Source organism: Ascaphus truei, chromosome 7 (assembly GCF_040206685.1).
Source record: "Ascaphus truei isolate aAscTru1 chromosome 7, aAscTru1.hap1, whole genome shotgun sequence".
In the NCBI taxonomy this organism is placed as follows: domain Eukaryota; kingdom Metazoa; phylum Chordata; class Amphibia; order Anura; family Ascaphidae; genus Ascaphus; species Ascaphus truei.
In genome coordinates, this window is record NC_134489.1 from 76,782,381 (window position 1) to 76,803,625 (window position 21,245).

The 21,245-nt window shown below is 40.3% G+C and overlaps 1 protein-coding gene across 1 annotated transcript in view; it reads right to left on the reverse strand.

The window, feature by feature from the left end:
• Window positions 1-777: 777 nt before the first annotated feature.
• COL28A1 (collagen type XXVIII alpha 1 chain) overlaps window positions 778-21,245 on the reverse strand; it is a 71,450-nt gene continuing 50,982 nt past the window's right edge. Inside the window, exons 24-37 of the mRNA XM_075609137.1 lie at window positions 20,924-20,992; window positions 19,868-19,936; window positions 16,851-16,919; window positions 11,651-11,719; window positions 9,424-9,492; window positions 8,650-8,730; window positions 8,454-8,489; window positions 7,960-7,996; window positions 7,282-7,839; window positions 6,431-6,648; window positions 5,142-5,235; window positions 4,837-5,007; window positions 4,057-4,245; window positions 778-873 (exon numbers count right to left, since the gene is read on the reverse strand). Coding sequence (XP_075465252.1) covers window positions 866-873; window positions 4,057-4,245; window positions 4,837-5,007; window positions 5,142-5,235; window positions 6,431-6,648; window positions 7,282-7,839; window positions 7,960-7,996; window positions 8,454-8,489; window positions 8,650-8,730; window positions 9,424-9,492; window positions 11,651-11,719; window positions 16,851-16,919; window positions 19,868-19,936; window positions 20,924-20,992 — 1,737 coding nt within the window. The 3' untranslated portion in view covers window positions 778-865. The remainder of the gene's footprint in view (window positions 874-4,056; window positions 4,246-4,836; window positions 5,008-5,141; window positions 5,236-6,430; window positions 6,649-7,281; window positions 7,840-7,959; window positions 7,997-8,453; window positions 8,490-8,649; window positions 8,731-9,423; window positions 9,493-11,650; window positions 11,720-16,850; window positions 16,920-19,867; window positions 19,937-20,923; window positions 20,993-21,245) is intronic.

Genomic DNA, 21,245 nt, shown 5'->3' on the forward strand with positions numbered 1-21,245 from the left:
TATTGCTCTGATACTTATACCCCTTTATATTGTAGAATTACTTTAGTGGTAATTACTGTTTAACGGCAGGAGATTATATTGCTACACTAACGGTGCTACTGCATGGTTATTATTACTGTACACTTTATACGAGCCATTACCTTATTGGCAACAACATGTCACTATCAGAAAGGACAGTGGATTCAACATCACAGTTCTTTATCCTTCGGCTTGCATTGAAAACATATTAGACAGCCTCATGGCAATGAGTATTCAGCATACCCCTGAGATACTTAGGCTTATTGCTCACACAACAACATGGTATAGAAATAATGTTACAGGCAATCCAAGCTGTTTTTAAAAAAAATACAAAATTGAAGCAGGGGGTCTCCGGAGCTGAACCCCATTCATTTCAGCTCCGGGGACACCCTGCTTCCAGAGATACTTACCTCCATGGTGGGTGCCGGTTGCCACTTCAGGGTTCACTATATGGCTGCTTATCGGAGCTCCCGGGCCCTGCGGGCCAATAGGAAGCCGTGACATCATCAGGTTCAGCTTCCTATTGGCCCATGTGACGCGGAAGCTGAAAATTGCAGGACATACCGGCACCCCCTTCAGAGGTAAGTATCTCCGGGAGCGGGGGGTTCAGCTCCAGAGACCCCCTGCTTCAAACCTGTATTAAAAAAATGAAGAAATGAAAAAACGGCTTGGATCACTCCTTTAACCCCTTTCCTCCAAAATATATGGGACACGTCAAAGACATCACAAGCAATACGAAATGTTTCACATGAGCGTTCAAGGAATATGCAAAGCGTGTGCCCACACAGCTGAATCCTTCAGTTTCACGAGTAAAGCCAACTCCTGTCACAGGATTGCAGAATTCACATTAGACCTCTGTAACACACAGAATAATGATAGGGTCAGACAGATTGTTTTGAGAGATTATATAAAAGGCCTATAAATGTTGAGTTAACAACTTCAAATTGTATTATTTAGATATATGCTTAGTAGAAATTCCACCCAAAATTGATGTTTTATTTTTCTTACAGAAAATAAGTCGAATGGTTTGCTTGTACAATTACATTACACTCTGCTTCTGCCACAATCAAATAGGTAATATACTTTTCTTGAGATACAGGAGGGCTCCGGGCATGCGGCGGGTTCCGTTCTAAGGGCCCACCGCAAAGCGAAAATCGTCGGAAAGCGGAACCGGCGATTTTCGGCGTGTGCGCATGCGCAAACTGGCACTTCCCCCCCTTCTGCGCATGCGCAATCTCCGTTCGGCGAGCGTAACCTTTGTTCTGTGCATGCGCACCCTCGGCAACCACCTGCTCTGCGCATGCGTGACCTCCCCGTTCTGCGCATGTGCAGACATGGCAGCCTACTCGGTACCGCCGTATCAGCGGATCGCCGAAAAGCGGGGTGCAGAGAAGCGGGGCCCTACTGTAAAGTGCAGTGGCTAGGGTGCTGGACATGGATATACAAGCTTGTTAATTTGATTCTTGCCTATGCAACGTGCCGACCAAGTTGGTGAAATCATGGTCACTCCCAAGGCATACTTGAAAACGATGTATAGCTCAATGTTTTATTCAATAAATTTAATCTGTGCCAGCACCTGCAACTACTTGGGATAATGTAAGGAGATTCCTCCCGACGGGGAAGGATACTGGCGGTGCACTGAGTGTCAACACATACTTACGATGGGTTCCAAATGAAGGAAGGACGACGGATGCTGGATCACTATATCAAAAAGTTATTTATTGAACGTTTAGCAACATTGTGGTAAAAGGAAGAATCTTGAAGGGAACCTCCAAGATTCTTGCTTTTACCCAATGCTGCTAAAGGTTCAATAAATAACCTTTTGATATAGTGCACCGCCAGTATCCCTCCCTGTCGGGAGGAATCTCCTTTTATATCCGCCTTGGGCTGAGAGCACGCCGTTTCCAGGATTCCATACAACGAAGGTCGTGAGTACCCTTATATGATTAAGTATTGATACATCAGAGGTCTAGCTCTAAGGGTTTTTGGATTATTGGACTCATGGGTCAGGTTTCCCCTTTTACATGGGTTTCCTTGATATCCTAGACACCTACATGCCATTTATATACCCTCAACTGTGAGCACCAATGACCATCTTCTTGCCAGTACTCACATTCATTTACCTGGTCACATCAACATATGCGTATTTACAAGCAAGATATCATTTGTGGATCACCACTATAGTGATTAATATGTGGATGCATCTTTGGGAATTACCCTGAGCACTGGTTTAGGAGAATATTCTCAGTTTTTCCTACTTGTGATAATGAGTAAGCAGAGATGACCAATTTAGACTAACAGATTTTATCTATATGTGTCATGGGAGACCAGGTTATTTACACCTTTTTACCAGGATCATTGATTGAGCAAAACAAGGTAGAGAAATAAATTGTAATTTATTCGGCTTTAATCCGCATACAAACAATGGAACACAAAATGCAGACAAAAAGACACATTTACTGGTGGTCTGGGGTCGAAAACTAGACTTTCCTAGGTGCAGGGCACTCTATTGGGAAAGTTTTACCCTGACCGGGACTTAGCCCGGAATCTCCAGGAACTCAAATCGGCATGAAATCCCAGCCACGACCGCTACGTTAGTTTCTGAGAACTTGGGTGCAAAAGTTGGGACTTAGTCTCTGGTGGGCGGGCAGGCGCCCTTAGGTCTGGCAGAACAAGTGGCATCCCGGAGGACTGTCATTGATCACCGGACCTATTACTCCACCTTTCCCCGCTAACCAAATGCCGTTCACATCCCATGGCATCCTCTGGCTGCTTTGAACACCAATGTCCAGCAGACATACCCGGCGCCTATGGGTTTGCATGGGCTACCTGTTTGGATATGGGTTCCGAATGTTGAAACATATTAAAATACACTTTAATAAACTCTGAATCTCGGGGGAACCCTTTTAGCTATGTGGGTCTTTCGGTGAGGATCTTGGAGTTGAAAACTAGGAGTCTGGGAGACACTGTATGGCCCAAGTGCAACTCACCCCAGTACCCGAAAATAGGGCGAGTAAGCCGAGGAGAATTATAGGGCCACCGGTAAATTTGTCCCCAGACCTCCTGCAATCAAAATGACTTGCTTTTCACACCAAATCTTCACCTAAGACTTAGACTCCCAACGTTTGGAGTCTCTAGGGTACAGGGAACTGAAAATAAAAAATGTCTCTTTATTTCTGTCTTATTTCCCCACACACTTTCCCTTTGACTCAGTTTGGACTCTCAAGAGTCCCCACAACCTTATGTATGATTGGGCGCCCACAAACCATGTACTGTTTGGGGGTCACCTTGGCACTAGCTGGGGTACCCCCCACACACAGGGATTCCCTCAGATAGAGGAATGCAGAGTGATCCCTTTGCCTCATTCTCCTTTCCAAGTTATGCTGAAGCAGGGCAGCCTAGTGGTGAGTCGCGGTTACGTTTTCAGGGAGAAGTATTGCCGGGACAATGTGCCTACATGTATCCGAGAATCAGGCATGATTCTCTGGTACATTTATTGGGGAACCGGTAACTCTGGACCCCAACCTCCTAGGCACATTCGGATAATGGTTCCTTCGCAAAAAAAACCCTTGAAACTCCTACACCTGCAATCCCTGCTTGACTGCATGCCCGGAAAGGGGAAAACAAAAAATGGTTTTATGCATAAAGTACAATGCAATAATACAATGTTACTGGGTCTAAGAGCTAACTCTCTTGGACCCTTATACACGGAGCAGGGGTAACCCAACGGGCTTGACCTTTATTATATAGCCTGGTTAACCCCCCGCCCCCGTCACAATATGTTTATTGTAAAATATGCAAAACAGTGCTGGACAACCCAAGACGTGCTCCACAAGTGTGCTGTCCAAGCTCTTGGTTGAGGCCCATAACATGTCCTTAATATAAATAGAACAGAAACATTTATTGTATGTAGTAGTGAAGTAATATGTCTCAACCACTTTCCCTACCTGCCATGGTGATATGCCTTTTTCTTTAATCGATGGCCCTCCAAAGTATAGTAAAAGTATACTTTATTAAACAATGTATGTATAGACTTACCTCCTGAGGAGAACACACAAGACTTCTTGCATTCATCTTCAGTGTCAAAACGATTAGCATTTCCATTACAGCTACCATACCAAAACTGAGCACAAGAATTGGCTTGTTTATCATAGTACCATTTTATTATATAAGTCCGGCATGGTCCCTGGTCTAATATTAACTTGCAGCGCCCATCTTTGATATATCCTAATGAAAATAAGAAAAGGGACATTTTTTAGGAGCAGTAAAACATGCATATTTTTTCAGTTAATAAAGCACCATAAAGGGCATTATGTCAATTACCAAAACATGCTGAAAACGGGAGAGAGTTAGTGACACTGTATTTTTCAGTAGATTTGTATTGCTTTTGGCTGGGCTGTGGAATTTCCATCAATAAACCTATTTTTGTTTTACTATAGAAGTGAATCCATATGGTCTTAATGTTATGTCAGGGAAGATAATATATAGGGGCACTATGGCTCTCTATATAGTAGAGATGGAAGCAGGGTTGTTTTCCAGACTACTGAAAATGTGGGTTTTTATTAGACTCTTTGTGATGGTAAGAAAGGGAACTTGGCAAAACTGATGCCACAGAAAACATAAATGTAACATACTTCTTTTGATTCACAGTGTTCCACTTTCTACAGTAACTTTATAGTTTAGAAATTCACATTCTCTATTTTTGATAACCTATACACAGTACATTTTCAAACGGGAATGATCTGTTATTTATTAAAGTTTATCAATTATTAAAGCCATATGCGTAATTTAAGACAAAGGGTAAAGTACAAGGCTAACCTGTTACTGGTGCTATAGATGACACAACAGTCTCCAATGAACTTGAAGGAGATAATACTAATATTGTGGAAGTGGAGGAAGACGCGGTTTTAGATGGCAATGAAGACTGGGGTGATGAAGTTTTAGATGATGTTGATTGCAATGAAGAAGATGATGTTGAAGATGATACCACTACCAGACCAGACAAATAAAGAAAATGAATTCTTATAATTAATACTTGTAATAAAGTAATAAGAAACAAATTGGCACAAACTGCTTAAATACAAAGTAATTGAACTGTAATTGCATGCACGCTTCTACTGTACCTCTAGCTTTTGAACTGACTGGTGGTTCCAAGTCCTCGGGTTCTTCTTCATCCTCTTCTTCATCCTCATAAATCACCTTGGTTATTTCTCTTGCCTGAAACATAAGTGGTCTATGGAATTACATTTTTACTACTAGTATAGAATGTTGCTGGAGTACTTGGTGTGTGATAACATTAACCCGATTAATGCCAGAGGAAACTAAAGCAAGTGTCCTCTGCTCTGACACTACAGATGTTTTAAGGAAGCATAATCATGGAAGCATGGCAGTCTTATTAACTTTTTTTTTCTCATGAAACGCAGAGCCACAGACAGCTCACTTTCATCTTAAATCTTACTGGCAGTAAAACGTGAAAAATGGTAAATAGTATTACAAACACAACTTGAAATCACAACCACAAGAAAACAAAAATACTTATACAATTTGATGTCTACCAGCAAGAAGTGTAAATATATGTAGGAAAGAAAGTATGCTTATTAGTAGAGGAATGTATTTTGTATCAGGCAAGTCAAACACACATACGTGACATTTAGATTAAACCTGTGATGCTGCTTTCATTGATCACCTACATCTAATTAAAACTAATAGGGGTCTATGAATGAACATGGAGAAAAGTATGTTTAGACGCACTGCCCTGTCCTTTGGAGCAGAGTGGCGGCACATGGATGAACAATTTCCTACATCTGATGCAGACGTTTAGACATACGCCACCTCCTCAGATATAGATAATTTCTGGGGGCAAATAAAGGAGGGAGTGGGGGGGGTGTTGGGGATGTAGGAATTACACACATAGGTGCAGAATGTGATACATCTCATTATAATCTGTGCACCATGCCACTCCTACTGACACTCCCCAAGGTGCAAGATAGTGCAGACGGTGCAAAGTGCTTTGATACACAAGTTGGGATGAAAATGTCCACACTTTGCTCCAAAATTGCCTTGATTCAGACCCCATAGGCTTTAATTGGAAAGGGTGGAATATGGGAATATAATGATTTCATTTTCATGATGAATTTTTCATCTCGACTACTGAACATAGGGGTGGCCAACTCCAGTCTTCAAGGGCCACCAACAGGTCACTTTTTCAGGATACCCCAGCACTGGTGGGCCAGTCATTGACTGAGCCACTGATTGAGCAACCTGTGCTAAAGCAGGGATATCCTTAAAACCTGACCCATTGGTGGCACATGAGGACTGGCGTTGGCCCTCGATCGCTTAATGTATTGGTGTCTTTGTCACACTAAGGTATGTTAGTTTTTTATTTATATAAAATAAACTGCAGCTTTCATACCGGAACTCGTGGCTGGCTCGGAGCAACAAACTTTGTTACACGTCTTTCTTCTTGTATTTTAACAATTTCTCTGTTGCTGTGAATTAGTGAATTGGTGGAACCAAAAGATCCTTTCTGTTTAAATAGTCCAGTTGGGTTGATTGTATTTCCATTTCGATTGTAAATAAGAGCACCATTTTCATCTTCACAAAATTGGTTAACCAATTTTGACTCCAAAGCTTTAGGAAAAAAAAACCAAGATGATGTACTGCAGCATAAATTATATCACTGTTATTTAGAGATATATTCAATTTGACAGGAATTATGAATCCTTCACTCAACAGTTTACAACTATAACCTCATTTTAGTGCCAGAGACATAAGGACATAAATGCCCAGGTCTAATAAACAGTGCTAAGCTTTCGCAGACTTAAGCCCAAATAAATCAGTATAATTTGGCAAACTTAGTACTGTTTAATATATATTGATTGACCATTGTCACAAGGAATTAGAACTAGGATTCAAACTGGATTCTACAGCTTCCAAGACAGGACCATCTCATTTTTTTAGACTAATCAACTGAACAGGCTGAATATATTTGGCTTAACATACTTCATATGCTAAAACTTGATTTAGATTTAAATATAAAATATATATCTGCAACTGAAGGAGATTTTACTTAACATCCACTTTTATTTTGAGCCTCAAATACACTTTGGATAGACAGAGTATATAGAAGGGGAATATTTAGACTTCAGTGGTGGTGATTTCCATAATATTAAGTAAATTGAATCCATTAAAACCACAGAGAGTTACAATAACACCTGTGCTGATATCACTTAAATCTTTTAAAATTATAACTTTTTGTCATACCTGGAAGAGTGTTGAAGTCATCAATCAGGTACATGTGCTCACTGTCAGGATCAGAGGCAATAAGGTTTAGTTCTCGTAAGAATTCTTTTTGTGTTGGGTCTGAAGCATTTACAATCCCGATTGCATACATCTCAATATTGGCAGCGTGAGCCTCACGGACAGCTATTTCCAATTTCACCACTTCTCTCTTGTCCGCCTGACCATCTGTGAGCACGATAGCAACTTTCCGAACACCTGTCCGAGCTCCGGAAAAGCCTTCTTGAGTTGCTTTTCGTAAAGCTGTCCCCGTGTATGTGCCCTCTCCCATGTACAGCATATTCCTTATTGCTTGTTTGACGTCTTGCTGAGTGGTAAACTCGTTAAGACCAAATTCGAGGCGAACTTCTAAACTATAGAGCAAAAGCCCTATTCGGGTGGCATTCCTGCTTACTGTTACTCTGTCAACAAGAGCTGTTACAAAGTCTTTGATGATTTGGAAATTTTCTGGGCCCACACTCTCAGAACTGTCGATTACAAATACAAGCTCCATGGGTATTTCCTTACATTTAACTCCACAGCCTGAGAAAGAAAATGTCATTTAGTTAGAGATTTGGGATTTGGTTTACCATTTTCCTGCAATTTGATTGGCAGGAATGATTTATAAACATTGATAGGTCAGGAAGCAGCATTCAAACTTACCACAGATCTCCTTAATCAACTTAATGATATCTTCTCTCTGTTTGAAATAAGGTGTTTACCATTAAAACACGAACACATTGATATGGACCAATGCAGATATATTAAGATACAAAATAGAGCACAGGCTATTGCAAATCAGCTGTGATAAACAAACACAATAATGAAAAGCATTGGTGCAATATTGTAATAGATATGTTTTTGGATAGTCAGTGGTAGAACCTGAACATTTCATTAGGCATATGTGGCAAATGTGAATTGTTGCTGTATGCTACTGTCCCTTCAATAAATCCAGGTATACATCCATGGTAAAAATCATATAACATTTATGTTTAGCACATATGATTTACGGGCAGCAATTAATTGGCTTCGATGTTCATCGGGCGATCTTATGCAGCATGCGCATGCGCATGAAGCTTCTTTAACATTGCATAATGCTGAACGATCTATTACTATGTTCCCTTCAAAACCCTTTCAGATATTTAATAAATACTTACCGTTAATCCAGGATCTCCTTTAAATCCAGGTCTGCCCTGTAAGGAAATTATATGATAATATGTTGTTATAGCAACAATGAACTGCTTAACCCAAATGTAGGGATCTAGCTAGGATTGTTTTCACTCTTGTATCTTTGTTCTCATTTTATATGTAAAAAGTAACGTTTTTATATGATAAGTAAGCAGAAATTCTTACAGAGTCTCCAGGATTTCCAGATTCGCCTGTGTCGCCTTGATCTCCTTTTCTTCCTCTTTCACCCGCAGCACCACGATCCCCCTAAAATGCATACTATAAATGAGACGCAGGGTAGTGTTTTCTTGTTAAAGTACAATAAAATGCCATCCCCTTTGGAAGCAGTTGGCTTATTAACCTTACACCTTTGGCCATATAATTCGTGAAGTTGATGATTCCAATGCAAATAGGGGTTTTGGTCATAATTGTTTTACCCAGCTCATACAATGGCAATAAAGAATGATAAACTGATTTTTAATTTTTTTATTTTTATTAAACAAAGATGTGTTCTCAGTAAGGCCCATATTTACTAAGTAGAGCAATTCCCCGAGATACCTTCACATGCCAGAAGATACCTTCTGGTCCATTCAAGTAAATAGCCATAAAGGTGACTTCTAGCACTGGAAGGTATCTTGTGGAATAGAAACGCTTACTAGATATGGGACTACATTTTCAGCAGCTGAGCAAAGAAAGATGCAGATAGATATGTTTCGTGAAATATATACCCGTGTGGTCACAAATGCTCTAAACACTATAGATTCATTTGTGAAGAACTTTCATGTTGTTGATGGTCCATTAAAAGGTATCACAGTCTACACCACCCCAGCTATATTTCTCCAAGACCAATGCAGGTCCTAGCACTTTGTGTCAAGCAAGTTCAGTATTGTAAAAGTTCCAAAACCATTCCCCAAAACAAAGTTTACCAAACGTCCTAAATGTACTTCTAATTGTCTTTACCTTTGCACCTAAAAGTCCTTCCCCAGGAGGTCCACGAGGTCCTGGTACTCCTTGAAATCCTTGTTCTCCCTAAATATGCAATATATTAGTTTTAATACATATTCATTTCTGTGTGGTATGTATTTTCGCGACAAGCAATGAGGTCCAGTGGAATGAAATCCAGCCAAATGCATTGCAGGTCTCTCTGGCAGTGAATTGGTTTAAGCATCACTGCAATTTGACACTGATTAGAAAAAATATACAGTAAGCCATCTTCTGATTTTTGGCCCATTGAACTAGTAAATCCATAGTGTATAGATAGGGTTAGGTAGAGTACATTAAAATATTATTTGGTTGGAGCCAACAATGTTTTTTGAGTGTCCATTCTTTAAACAAAAGAAGGTTCGAGAATTGTAAGTTGTGACAGGAGGGGGTAACCAGGCTATCTAGTAAAGGTTAAGCCCTCGAGTTACCTCTGAAACCATGGGGTCCCTGGTAGCTACATAAGCACCATAAGCCAGGGACCAGGGATAATACATGCTGAAAATAATGTGACCCCTGCTTTTTTCTGTTTTCATGTTCCCTTGGCCCTAGAACTGTGAGATTTCTTGTGTGTCAGTTTTAGGGGGGATATTTGGGTAGAAATACAATTATTTTGTTTGCAGTAGTTCGGGGGCTGAAGTTACCGGTAGTCCTTTAATTCTCCCCGGTGAGCAGGCATGATTTGCTGGTACGCGGATAAATTACACTGGAGCAACCCAGTGTCCCCCAGACTCCTGGATTTTGAGCCCAAATATCTCAAAACCATTTCCCTTATAAATATTAGGTTCCCCAAAGTATATTCTTTATTAAAGTGTACTTTATAATGTGTTTTATATTTACTATAAGGCTCTATGCAGTCAGCAAGGGCATATGTTTAAGGTACCAGCAAGTCTGCATAGAGTCCGTAGTTCAAAGAGGAGACGGGATGTTGAGAGGTGTCGGGGTGCTACGTGAATGGGCCAGGGTGGAGTACTGAGTCTGGAGATCAGAGACCCCCCTGCGGGGAGGACCCTCTTGCCTGTCAGACTCAGTGGAGCCTTCCCAATAGGTGGCAATGGATTGACTGGAGGAAGCGGCAGAATGTGTGCGCGCGTTTTCCTTTGGTCAGTCCATATGTCCCGCCCACTAGGCATCCCGAGCCGGCTCAACACGCCCCCTCCTCTGACGTCAGCCAAATAACGAGCCCCTCTTTCTATTGGCTGGCGGGGAGGACTTCCCACGCTCTGATTGGTCACTCCTCCTTCCTCCATGCTGAAGATAGCTTAGTGGAGGGTATGTAAGGAGAAACCCCAGTCAGAGAACCAGACCTTCCTGTGACTTGAGCTGGGTTTTCAAAGTTGCTTTGTTAGAAATAGCAAAGCAACCGGCTTCGTTTTGAAGCTAGAAAAGCCTGCCTCGCAGAGTCTAAGTCCCGTCTTTTGCGGCCAAGTTCTACAAAATCGTTGTAGCGGTCGCGGTCAGGATTTCGTGCCGAAATCGTTTCAAGGAGATTCAGGATTAGGTCTCGATCAGGATTTTCTGCTGGATTTCTGTCCAAGATGTCCGGAACAAGGTTCCGCTCAGGGTAAGCTCTGCACCCAGGAAAGGCAAGATCTCATCCCCATTGTGTATAAGTATGTATATTCCTGTATTTTGTGTTTCTGTGTGTTTCCAAGGTCTTTATCCAAATAAACCTCATTTTATTTAACTGCCTTGTTTTGCCTACTGACTGAGCCCTAAAATATAAACGTGTTAAAAGACCTTGTCTACTGTGACATAAGTGCACAGGTATTTCCAGCTGAACTTTTTCTTCCACCATGTTCATTTTCAAAGAAGGAGTCCTTATATATTAAGTAAAGCTCAAAAATGCCACATTTTGACTGGACAAAGTTCAAAGACCTAATTACTTTTCAAGAGTTTACATATGATTATTTCCCTATGCACCAAGTCTTTTTTATGGTGTCTTATGTGGTAATCGGTTTGTCACTGCGTTTCTGATACACTTTGAATAATAACAGTTAATTAATGATAATAGTTTTTTTTAAAGCATATTGTTTATACTTGTTACTTGTGCAAGTGCTATGATGATATGAAACCGTCCAGACAATGCATCTGCGACAGATTGACGCACTGGTGGAAAATGAGGACACTGTTGGAAAATGAGGGCTGTGTTGGAAAATGAAGTACATTTAGCTGGCGAAAGCTTGTGAAGCAGGGTCTCTCTTACCTTTGGTCCCTGAATACCTTCACCCGGAGGGCCTTGGAGGCCCAGCGATCCTTGTTTTCCTACATTTCCCTACAGAAATGCAGCACATTATTAATCTTATTGTTTGTTGTTAATATCACTCCATTACTCTTATAACAAACCATCCATAAACACAGAACTTTACATTATAAGCCTACCGTACACACAATGTTAAATAGAGTCTTCCTCTTGTAATTCATGGGACTCTTTCAAAATCAGGTTTTAATTAACCAACTACCCTTCTCCCATGCAGCCCTTGTTTACTGATCTTTCCCTGCCATTTTATTTAGGCAATCAACAAACAAACCCTTGGGTCCAGAATGGACTCTTAAGAGTCAATGACATTCTTATTCATGGGAAGGTTTCCTCTTTTGTATTACTGCAATCCAGCCATAATATTCCCTCTGATTTTTTGAATTTTTTTTAAATTTCTACAAATTTGACACTATTCAATCTATATATAAATCAGATTGTTCTCATGACCTTACTTCGTTTGAGAATAGGTGTTTTTCCCAAACCCTTATAGAGGGGGTAACCTCTATTTTATATCACACTCTGACTCCTATCAAAACAAATGTGGTATCTGATAAGTACATGCAGGGCCGCTGACAGGGGGGGAGAGCTGGGACAACTGTCCCAGGCCCGGCGGCTGCAGTGCTGGAAGTTGGACCTGGCCAGTGGTCAGGCCCAACATTTGTGTCCGGCTGCCAGGCCTTTTTTGGCTCCCGGGCCCCAGCTCTCCCGAGCTGTGGTCCTGCCTTCACGGGAAGCCCCACCTCTGGAAGTTGGGCCCGCCCAAAAGTCGGACCCAGCTTCTGTATCAGCAACAGGTTCGGCACAGCACTGGAGGCCTCCCCCCCAAGGCAATGTAAGCCTGTGTGTAAGTGTGTGTATTGGGTTAAAGTGTGTTATTGAGTGTGTATTGGGGGAGAGGGGTGTTGGCATTGCATGCATACGTGACACAGGAGACTTGCTCTGGGAAAAAGAACAATGAGTTTTATTCAGCTGAAGTTTCAGCACCATAAAATACAGACTTTTCCTAGTTCCGCTTTCGCAGCATATGAAAGTCCCTATACGTCTATAGACATCTATACATAACTAATGTCCCTATGGATCAAGGACACGCACGTATGGCCTGCACGTCCTGGTGTCCCAATGTAGCAAGGACACGCACATGTGATCTGTATGCAGACCAGGGAGAGAGACAAACACTTCAATTTCCAGCCTTTTAAACTCTTGCTACACTCAGCTGGGCTCGTTAAAAGTCCTGCCTTCCTCTAGGGAGGGATTAACCATTACCTGGCTGACAACCAACAGCTCCAGCTGTTAATTGGGGGAGGGGGTTATTGAGTGTGTATTGGGGGAGGGAGGGTTATTGAGTGTGTATTGGGGGGAGGGAGGGTTATTGAATGTGTATTGGGGTTTTTTGAGTGTGTATTGGGGGGATTATTGAGTGTGAGGAGGGGGGTTATTGAGGTTGGGGAGCAGGGTGAGTGAGAGGGGAGAAGAGAAATACATGGGAGGGAGAGGATGAAAGGGGGGAGTGTGAGAAGGGGGAGAGAAATAGAGGGGGGTGAAAGAGTGACGAGATGTGTGCTAAAGAGGGAGTTTAAGAGGAAAAAAAGGGGGTTTCGCATGGCTGCCGAAACAGGGGTCCCAGTGGAAACTCTACTACTAGGCCTCGGGAAAGCTATCAGTGGCCCTGAGTACATGACTGCTTTGGAGAAAGATCTCAATACTAATTTAGATATAGACACATGGCAAGATGCTGTGTATGGGAGGCTGCTTCCAAAAAGAATCCTCCATTGTGATTAAAGAAAACATCTATAATTTAATATATAGATGGTAACTGACCCTCTACATTCTTTTGTCCCAGGTGTCTCTCCACTGTGCTGATTTCGGCAACATGGTACTATGTTGCGTATATTCTGGCCATGCGCCAAAATCCAACCATTATGGAATGAAATGCTTGCCCTAATAAATAGCATTTTGCAGATCAATGTCCCTCAAGATTCACTATACAGGCAGTCCTCGGTTATCCGACACAATGCATTACTCAAAATGGCGTTGGATAGCGAAACGTTGTAAAGCGAAACACGTTTTCCCATAGGAACACTGTTTAAATGAAAGGTTCCGTTCCTGAAGGCATTTTTAACACTAAAATACACCAAATATTTCACACAGGCAATAAGATATGCAGCACACACATAAATTATATATTGTATAAACTGTATTATATATTTTATATATCATAATAAATAATATATTATATAGTATAATATAATATTATATACATATATACAGTGGTTGACAAATCACCAAAAAATCTACTCGCCACACAAAAAAATCTACTCGCCACCTAGTACCAAACGTGTGCTGCTTGGGCCAATATTTACTCGCCCGGGGGTTAAATCCACTCGCCCGGGGCGAGCAAATGTATAGGTTTGTCGAACACTGCATATATATATATACGCTTTACGACGCTTTGCAACCTTGTTTATGTGTGTATTGTGACAGAAACCAGGGGATGGTAATAAATTCCATATATAGGGCTCCCAGGATACTGAACAGTTTCTATCCTGTTTAGGCTGGAAGTGCAGCCTCATAATACATGCACTCCATCCCACAGTTTGGCAAGTGCTGGAACTGAGGGATGAGGGATCCAAACCAGAGTTTGTCTGCTGCCTGATTTCTGTCACCTGTCCTGCTCATTAGAAATCAGGTATTTAAGACTGATTTCCTGGTTCCTCTTCCCTCTCCCCCAAGAGCCTGGAGGCAGGAAGTCTGCTGGAAGCAGAGAGGGGAAAAGCCTCTCCCCAAACAGGTTAAATCATTCTGCTCTTTTTTTGTCTAAAACGGCAAAGTTCCTTATTTTGTTGTTGGAAGTGCAAAAGCCACTTCAACCCTGAGTCAGGGAAAACCTAAGTTAAGTTATTGCTCAGGTGAGCAGGTTTTTGTTTTGCTTGTGTTTCTGTTGTATGCACGGTGGCAGTCTCAGTGCCTGGGCCTGAATAAACCAGGCATAGCCTGTTTAAAGGAACAGCACGTGACGCCTCGTCATTTAACCTACCCTAAAAGACTGTGTTCTAACAGTCCCGGACAGAAGGCGGAGCCCCGGAGTAAGCCGTTTGTCACAATATATACACACACACATACACATAAACAACGTTGCAAAGCATCGTAAGAGCGTTGGATAAGCCGTTTTGGCGTTGTAAAAATGAACATAGGTATGCATTGCATAGTGTTGGATAAGCCATTCGTTGTAAAACGAAGCGTTGTAAAACGAGGACTGCCTGTATACAATACTAGGGAAGCCCATGGATAATTTAAATAAAAACAAATCCAAAATCTTGCAAATTCTAAATGCCACCAAATGCACTATTGACAAGAATTGGAAGCACTCCTTCCCCCTCCCCCTTCCACCCCTCTCCATAAGGTAAATAACATGTGGTACTGTATATTGTATACATTAGGTGTAGCCAACCCCAGTCCTCAAGAGCTGCAAACTGTTCAGGTTTTCAAGATATCCCTGCTTCAATGAAAGTTGAAGACTGAGCTACTAATTGAGCAGCCTGTGCTGAAGCAGGGATATCCTGAAAACCTGACCTGTTGGTAGCTCTTGAGGACTGGAGTTGGCTTCCCCTCGTATACATGGAAAAACTCTCTGCCTATTTAAACGGTTCCATTTCATGATTTTTGGAGATATGAAGATGAAGAATACTACAGCGCTCCCTTCACACAATATAAGGGTAACTACCCTTATGATTTTTGGAGACCTGGGCGCCTTGGTTTCTACATGCTGGAATATCTCCGTACAAATGTTGTAATTTAATTTAAAACAGTAGCATTTTTTCAGCTCTGTACTTGCTTTCTGGAGATATAAGTTGCTGAAAATATGCATCCCAGGAATCCAAAATGGCCGCTTTTGTTCATAGACACAAAGACTACAGAGACTGGCATCGTCACAGCTGATGCCAGAGAAATGGTAAACAGGTGAAGACTCAGCCAAAAGTAAAGGTTTTGAAAAATTAAAGGCAAGGACCAGATCAGCCCCAAATAAACTATTACTTTATGATATATATATATATATATATATATATATATATATATATATATATATATATATATATATATATATATATACACAGTGGTCGACAAATCACCAAAAAATCTACTCGCCAAACAAAAAATCTACTCGCCACCTAGTACCAAATGTGTGCTGCTTGGGCCAATAGGAGCTCGCCACGATGTTAAATCCACTCGCCCGGGGCGTGCAAATGTATAGGTTTGTCGAACACTGTATATATATATATGTATGTATATATATGTATATATATATGTATATAAATATATATATATATATATATATATATATGTATATATAAAAACGGAAATAGCCGTGTTTGTTGGACTGTGGCAGCCATATACTATATACCCAGAAAAGACAAAAAGATTGCAATAAAATGCCGGAGCTCTCTTTTCTTAATTTTATATATAGGTTGAAGAGATACCCGAAATAGCCCCAAATCCAACTTTCAAGGGATTTCTGCCCAACTAGAAAATCTCAGTTGAATGGGACTGGCTTTGCTAAACTATCTCTTCACTCAGTATACTATATACTTAGAACATAGTTTATTGGGTGTAATATCATTTTTGGGGGGCTAAGTCACCTGGGCAAAAAAGGCCTAAATGTACAGTAGCAAAAATGCCAAAAAGCACTGCTGAAAAGCAGCTAAAATAGCTGACCCAGTCCATGTGCTCTGGTAAGCTCATCCAATATAAAGAGTACTTCCAATTATTTATCATTTCACAGTCTACACATCTTAAATAAATTATAATAGTTCTATTTAATTTATTTTTTTTGTTACATATTTTGCTTACAGTATGACCAGCTTGCCCACCACACCAAGGGAGTTCTTCTTCAAGTCATATAGAAATAGGGTCCTTAGTGTCTCATTACACCTTTGCTGCTTCATAAGGTCCTTGTAACAAGGCGACAGATAAGAGCACTCCTTGTAATGCTTCATATTATGACTGCATAACTGTTCCTGTACATGAGCTGCAGTATCTACTTACCAGTGGGCAATGTATATAAAATGCTTCAGTAAGAAATTATAGAATCGAGGTAATAAAACAAGAATGTTGGTGAATTGAACATGGTCAATAAATACAATGGACTTACTTTTGGTCCTGGAAAACCTTCTCCAGTGGGACCCGGGAGACCAAAAGGTCCTCTTGCACCTTGATCCCCCTGTGATTGAATACAATTTTATGTTACAAATTAACTTTAGCCCTTAACTTAAGATTGGTCCACAAAAATATATAATTATGACACAATGGGATCATTTTAGAAATATTGAAATAAATCAGAGTAGACTTCTGCAGATTTACAACACCAATGAAAAATCTTTGTTTGTCTAATAATGGATACAGTGTGTGCGGAAGAGGACACCAAAAGAGATCCTATATATGGTGCACACTGTTAAATGTGGGGAGAATATAAGAAATTATAATAAAATGTCACTTTTAATACATCAATGTACATACATGTACCATAAAATATAAACACTAACACCCACAGTGATAAGACTTTAAATACTATTGGTCAGCACTCTCAATGAGTGAATAAGAGTGTTAATGTTCTCTCATAAAAAAGGGCAACCCCACGGGTGCGGTAAATATATAGCAGCATATACTAGCAATGTCTCAAGCATTACAAGCATTATAAAACTAAACTCTGATCCCTAACCATTACATGGAGTGTCATGCCAAATACTAGTCCCAGCCTTGATGTGAGAGGGGAAGTGGAGCTAATGGAAACATAGTATGTATAGAACCCAAAGGTATTGCTTTTCTAAATATTGTTTCCTAATCCAAAGCACGATTGCAAAGGACCTGTATGTGCCTGTATGTCACAGGGTACAATGTACTTGGGAAACACTGCTGTTGCTGCTTAATCAGCTCAATGCCGTAAATAGACTCATAGGTTCCCCAAACCTCAAATAAACCTTTGGGTGCGCTCCCGTCTGTTTAGAGGATCAACTACATCCCAAATGTCTGTGCAGGATGGTGTCTCTGTAAGATGGGTGCAGTGGGTTTAACCAGTCCACCCGTCAGTATTGGTGGTGAGAAGGAATGGTTAGTGAATCCCTCTATAGAAACCCACACTTTCTGGAGGTAACCTTGCGAGAAGAAGCCATTGTAGACGGTGAAACGTACGTTGGGTCTTCACCCCAGCCGGACGGTTGTATTGGCGTCTCTCAGAAATAGCACAAGCCAGCTGATTTAGGTTTTGAGCCTGATAGAGCTCACTTCGATTAAGGTTAGGAGCCTGTTAGAGCTCACCTGCACATTTGGGTGCATTATATATTGCAATCCTAATTCCGTGTTTTTTCTTTCTCATCCACCTATGTATCAATCCATCCCTCTCTCCCTCACCAGACAGATTTTACCTCAAGACAGTGTGGCGTTTCTATAGAGGGATTCACTAGCCGTTTCCTCTCATTTAAGTATGCATTAAGTAGTATTTTATATTGTGTGTTTATATTTTATGGTACATGTATGTACATTGATTTATTAAAAGTTACATTTTATTGACTTATTATCATTCCTTATACTCTGTCCACATTTAGCCGCGTGCACCATATATGGGATCTCGTTCAGTGTGCTCTTCCGCGCTCTGTCTGATTATTAGCAGCTCATAGGTAGCACTTGCTTTTATATTATACTGTCTTTCTGGTTGAGAGAGAACTCTCCTTACAATTTCTCTAATAATGTATGTATTAATGTTTTAATATGTGCATCAATATATAGAGGGACAGGTTTTTAATATGTTAATATAGATAGTTGTGGCATTATTAATTGTGACCATGAAAATTAAAAGGCCAGCCAGTATTATGAAAACCCCAACTTAAAGGCAGCATTCAACTTTTTTTTGGGGGGGGGGGGGGGGGGGGGTTTCAATAAATTACCTAATCTCCTGATCGATTGGCGAAAAGCCTGCTCTTGGGGCTAATCAAATGGCTGTCGCTAAATCAACCCTTCAGTCAGTAAAATGAAACAGCTACAGTATTTCCTTTTATTACTAAGGGTAACATTGTCTATTTCAACTGAGATACAGTCTCCTGCTGGTAACACTGCAACACTTCCCTTTTTGTGATAATATGTTGCAAATGCTATTCACTGCTGGGGAGAGGGCAGGGTTCAAAAAGGAACCAAAGGAAAGGATGCTTAGTACATTAAAACTAATTAAAAATGGCGTTAAAGTAGCAAAACATGTGAAATCTTATATGTTTTTTTTCCCTGTTTGGGATAATTTGTTGCCAATGTTCCCAGCAGTTCGAGCTGTAACAATAAGCATACATTGAAGCTGCTAAGTTACACTGATGACTGAAGGATTGATTGAAACTGAAAGGAGGCCATTTCATTAGGCACACACTCAGGAACTTTACAGATTTATAACAGGAGCATCAAATGATTGTCAGCTTAGGTAAGGATGTAGAATTGTACATCGTCACATGCTTTACATATACAAATAAGAAAAAAAATAAGAAAAATGAGAGGGGGCTGGGGATGGGAGAGAGGGGGGAATCATGCCTTAAGAGTTGGAATCCAAAACAAATGCAGTAAGTATTATCTAATACTACAGAACAGATTGATTTTAAATCCTTTGCTGCTGAGAAGGTACTGTGGAAGGTGGAGGTAAGTAGAGATGTTCAAGCAAATTTAACAAATACAAAAAGGAAGTGATTTCCCAAAGTCACATGTACCATTTCTCAGCATTTCACTATTTTCTTATAAAATAGCAGTATGCCAGATACCAGTTTGCCTTTCCAAATGTATTGTGATAGTTACTTTTATTTCCATATTAGAATGATACAGATGGGTGATAACAATAAATTGTAGGATTTTGAATTCTTTCTCTTAAAAATAAATCTGACCCTTTGTTAACGACTCTTCTGTTTAAACTGTGTATTATTACTTTGCTCGTATCAAGTACAATGTTTTATTTGAAAATGTTGCGTATGACACATTTTTGTGGATGTGTATATAAATGATACACTGATATTTCTGCAAATAAACATACACAAACACAAAGATTCCATCTCTAGGTGTTAGACAAAGGAATCAGGAAAAATACCTCCAAAATGTGATATGGAGCACTGCAGGGGGCATAGAAGATGAATTAATAAATGGTACCTTAGGTCCTGGTAATCCAAAGCCTTCTTGTCCAGGTTCCCCCTGAGGTCCAGTAAGTCCAGGCAATCCCTTATTTCAAGCGATTAAAAATACATATGAATACATATGAAAATACATATGAATCATTTTACTGATATCAAAGTTAATATAAATATGAATAGTTCCAATAAACAGAAATTAAAATGTTACCAACATAATATTAGTAACAGAATGATCTTATGGCACCATAAGGCGTCCTAAGGTTTAGCACCACTTAGTAGATATCACGCTTTAATTGGCGTACAAATATTTAAAAAGATGAGACTTTACTTGCACACAGAAAATCCTTGCATATGTCATTTCACACAATGCACCATATTTATTAAGCAGTCTTCTGCCAAAAAGTACCGTCCGATGCTGGAAGACGCCTTGCAGGGCAATAATCTATAAAGTGTCTTCTAGTGCCAGAAGACTGCTTAGTAAATACTGGACAATGTGTCTATGTCTTAAAGCAGCAGTCCAAGCTGCCGTTTTTAAACATATGTTTTATTATTTTTTTTGCTTTAAATGTGCATCAATACAATTCACACAATGATAAGTAATTAGCTAAGTTGCCGATCAATCCGTTCTCCTGTGATAGATCGGCGAAGATTCGGCTCGGGGGTTCACTATTTGGCCGTCAGTGCAGCAGAAGAGGACCAAAGATCCAAAGTTCTATGGGGAAGATCATGTGACGAGGCAGTCACTAGATACAATTGGTGCACTGCTAGAGAGAGGGCAGAGCTCAAAAAGGGGTGTGCCAGAGCCTGTTTTAGAAGAGGAAGGGGATGTGACTTTGTAAATGGTTGCCATAGAAACAAGAAATGCTTCTTACATTATAATACATTAAAAATGTCATTCGGAGTTGTTGTTTTTTTTTAAATGCTACAAGTATTTTCTCAGTAAAGAAACTGATTTATTTAGAAAAAAAAAACATGTAGGATATTGCTTGATCTGCAATCAGATGAAATGTAACAAGCTTTAATTCCTCAGAGACATGTATTAAGCAGCAATTTCTTAGAGTGGATGTTCACTCACAGGTAAGCCTGGGTATCCATCTCCTTTTGGTCCAAATGGTCCTAATGGTCCTGGATTACCTCTGTCACCCTATGGGAGGCAAAATATATTTATTTTCACTTTTATTTTATGTTCTTTTGTTTCTTTTTTCATATCCAAATTTAGTTAGCCTTCTATGATTAATACAATTCATTTTAATTTGTGTAGTTTACTTCAATTTGATACTTTGAACATGATATATTCTCAACTGTGCATGCTACAAACAGGGTATGTGCTATGAAAAGTGGGAATACACACACACACACACACACACACACACACACACACACACACACACACACAC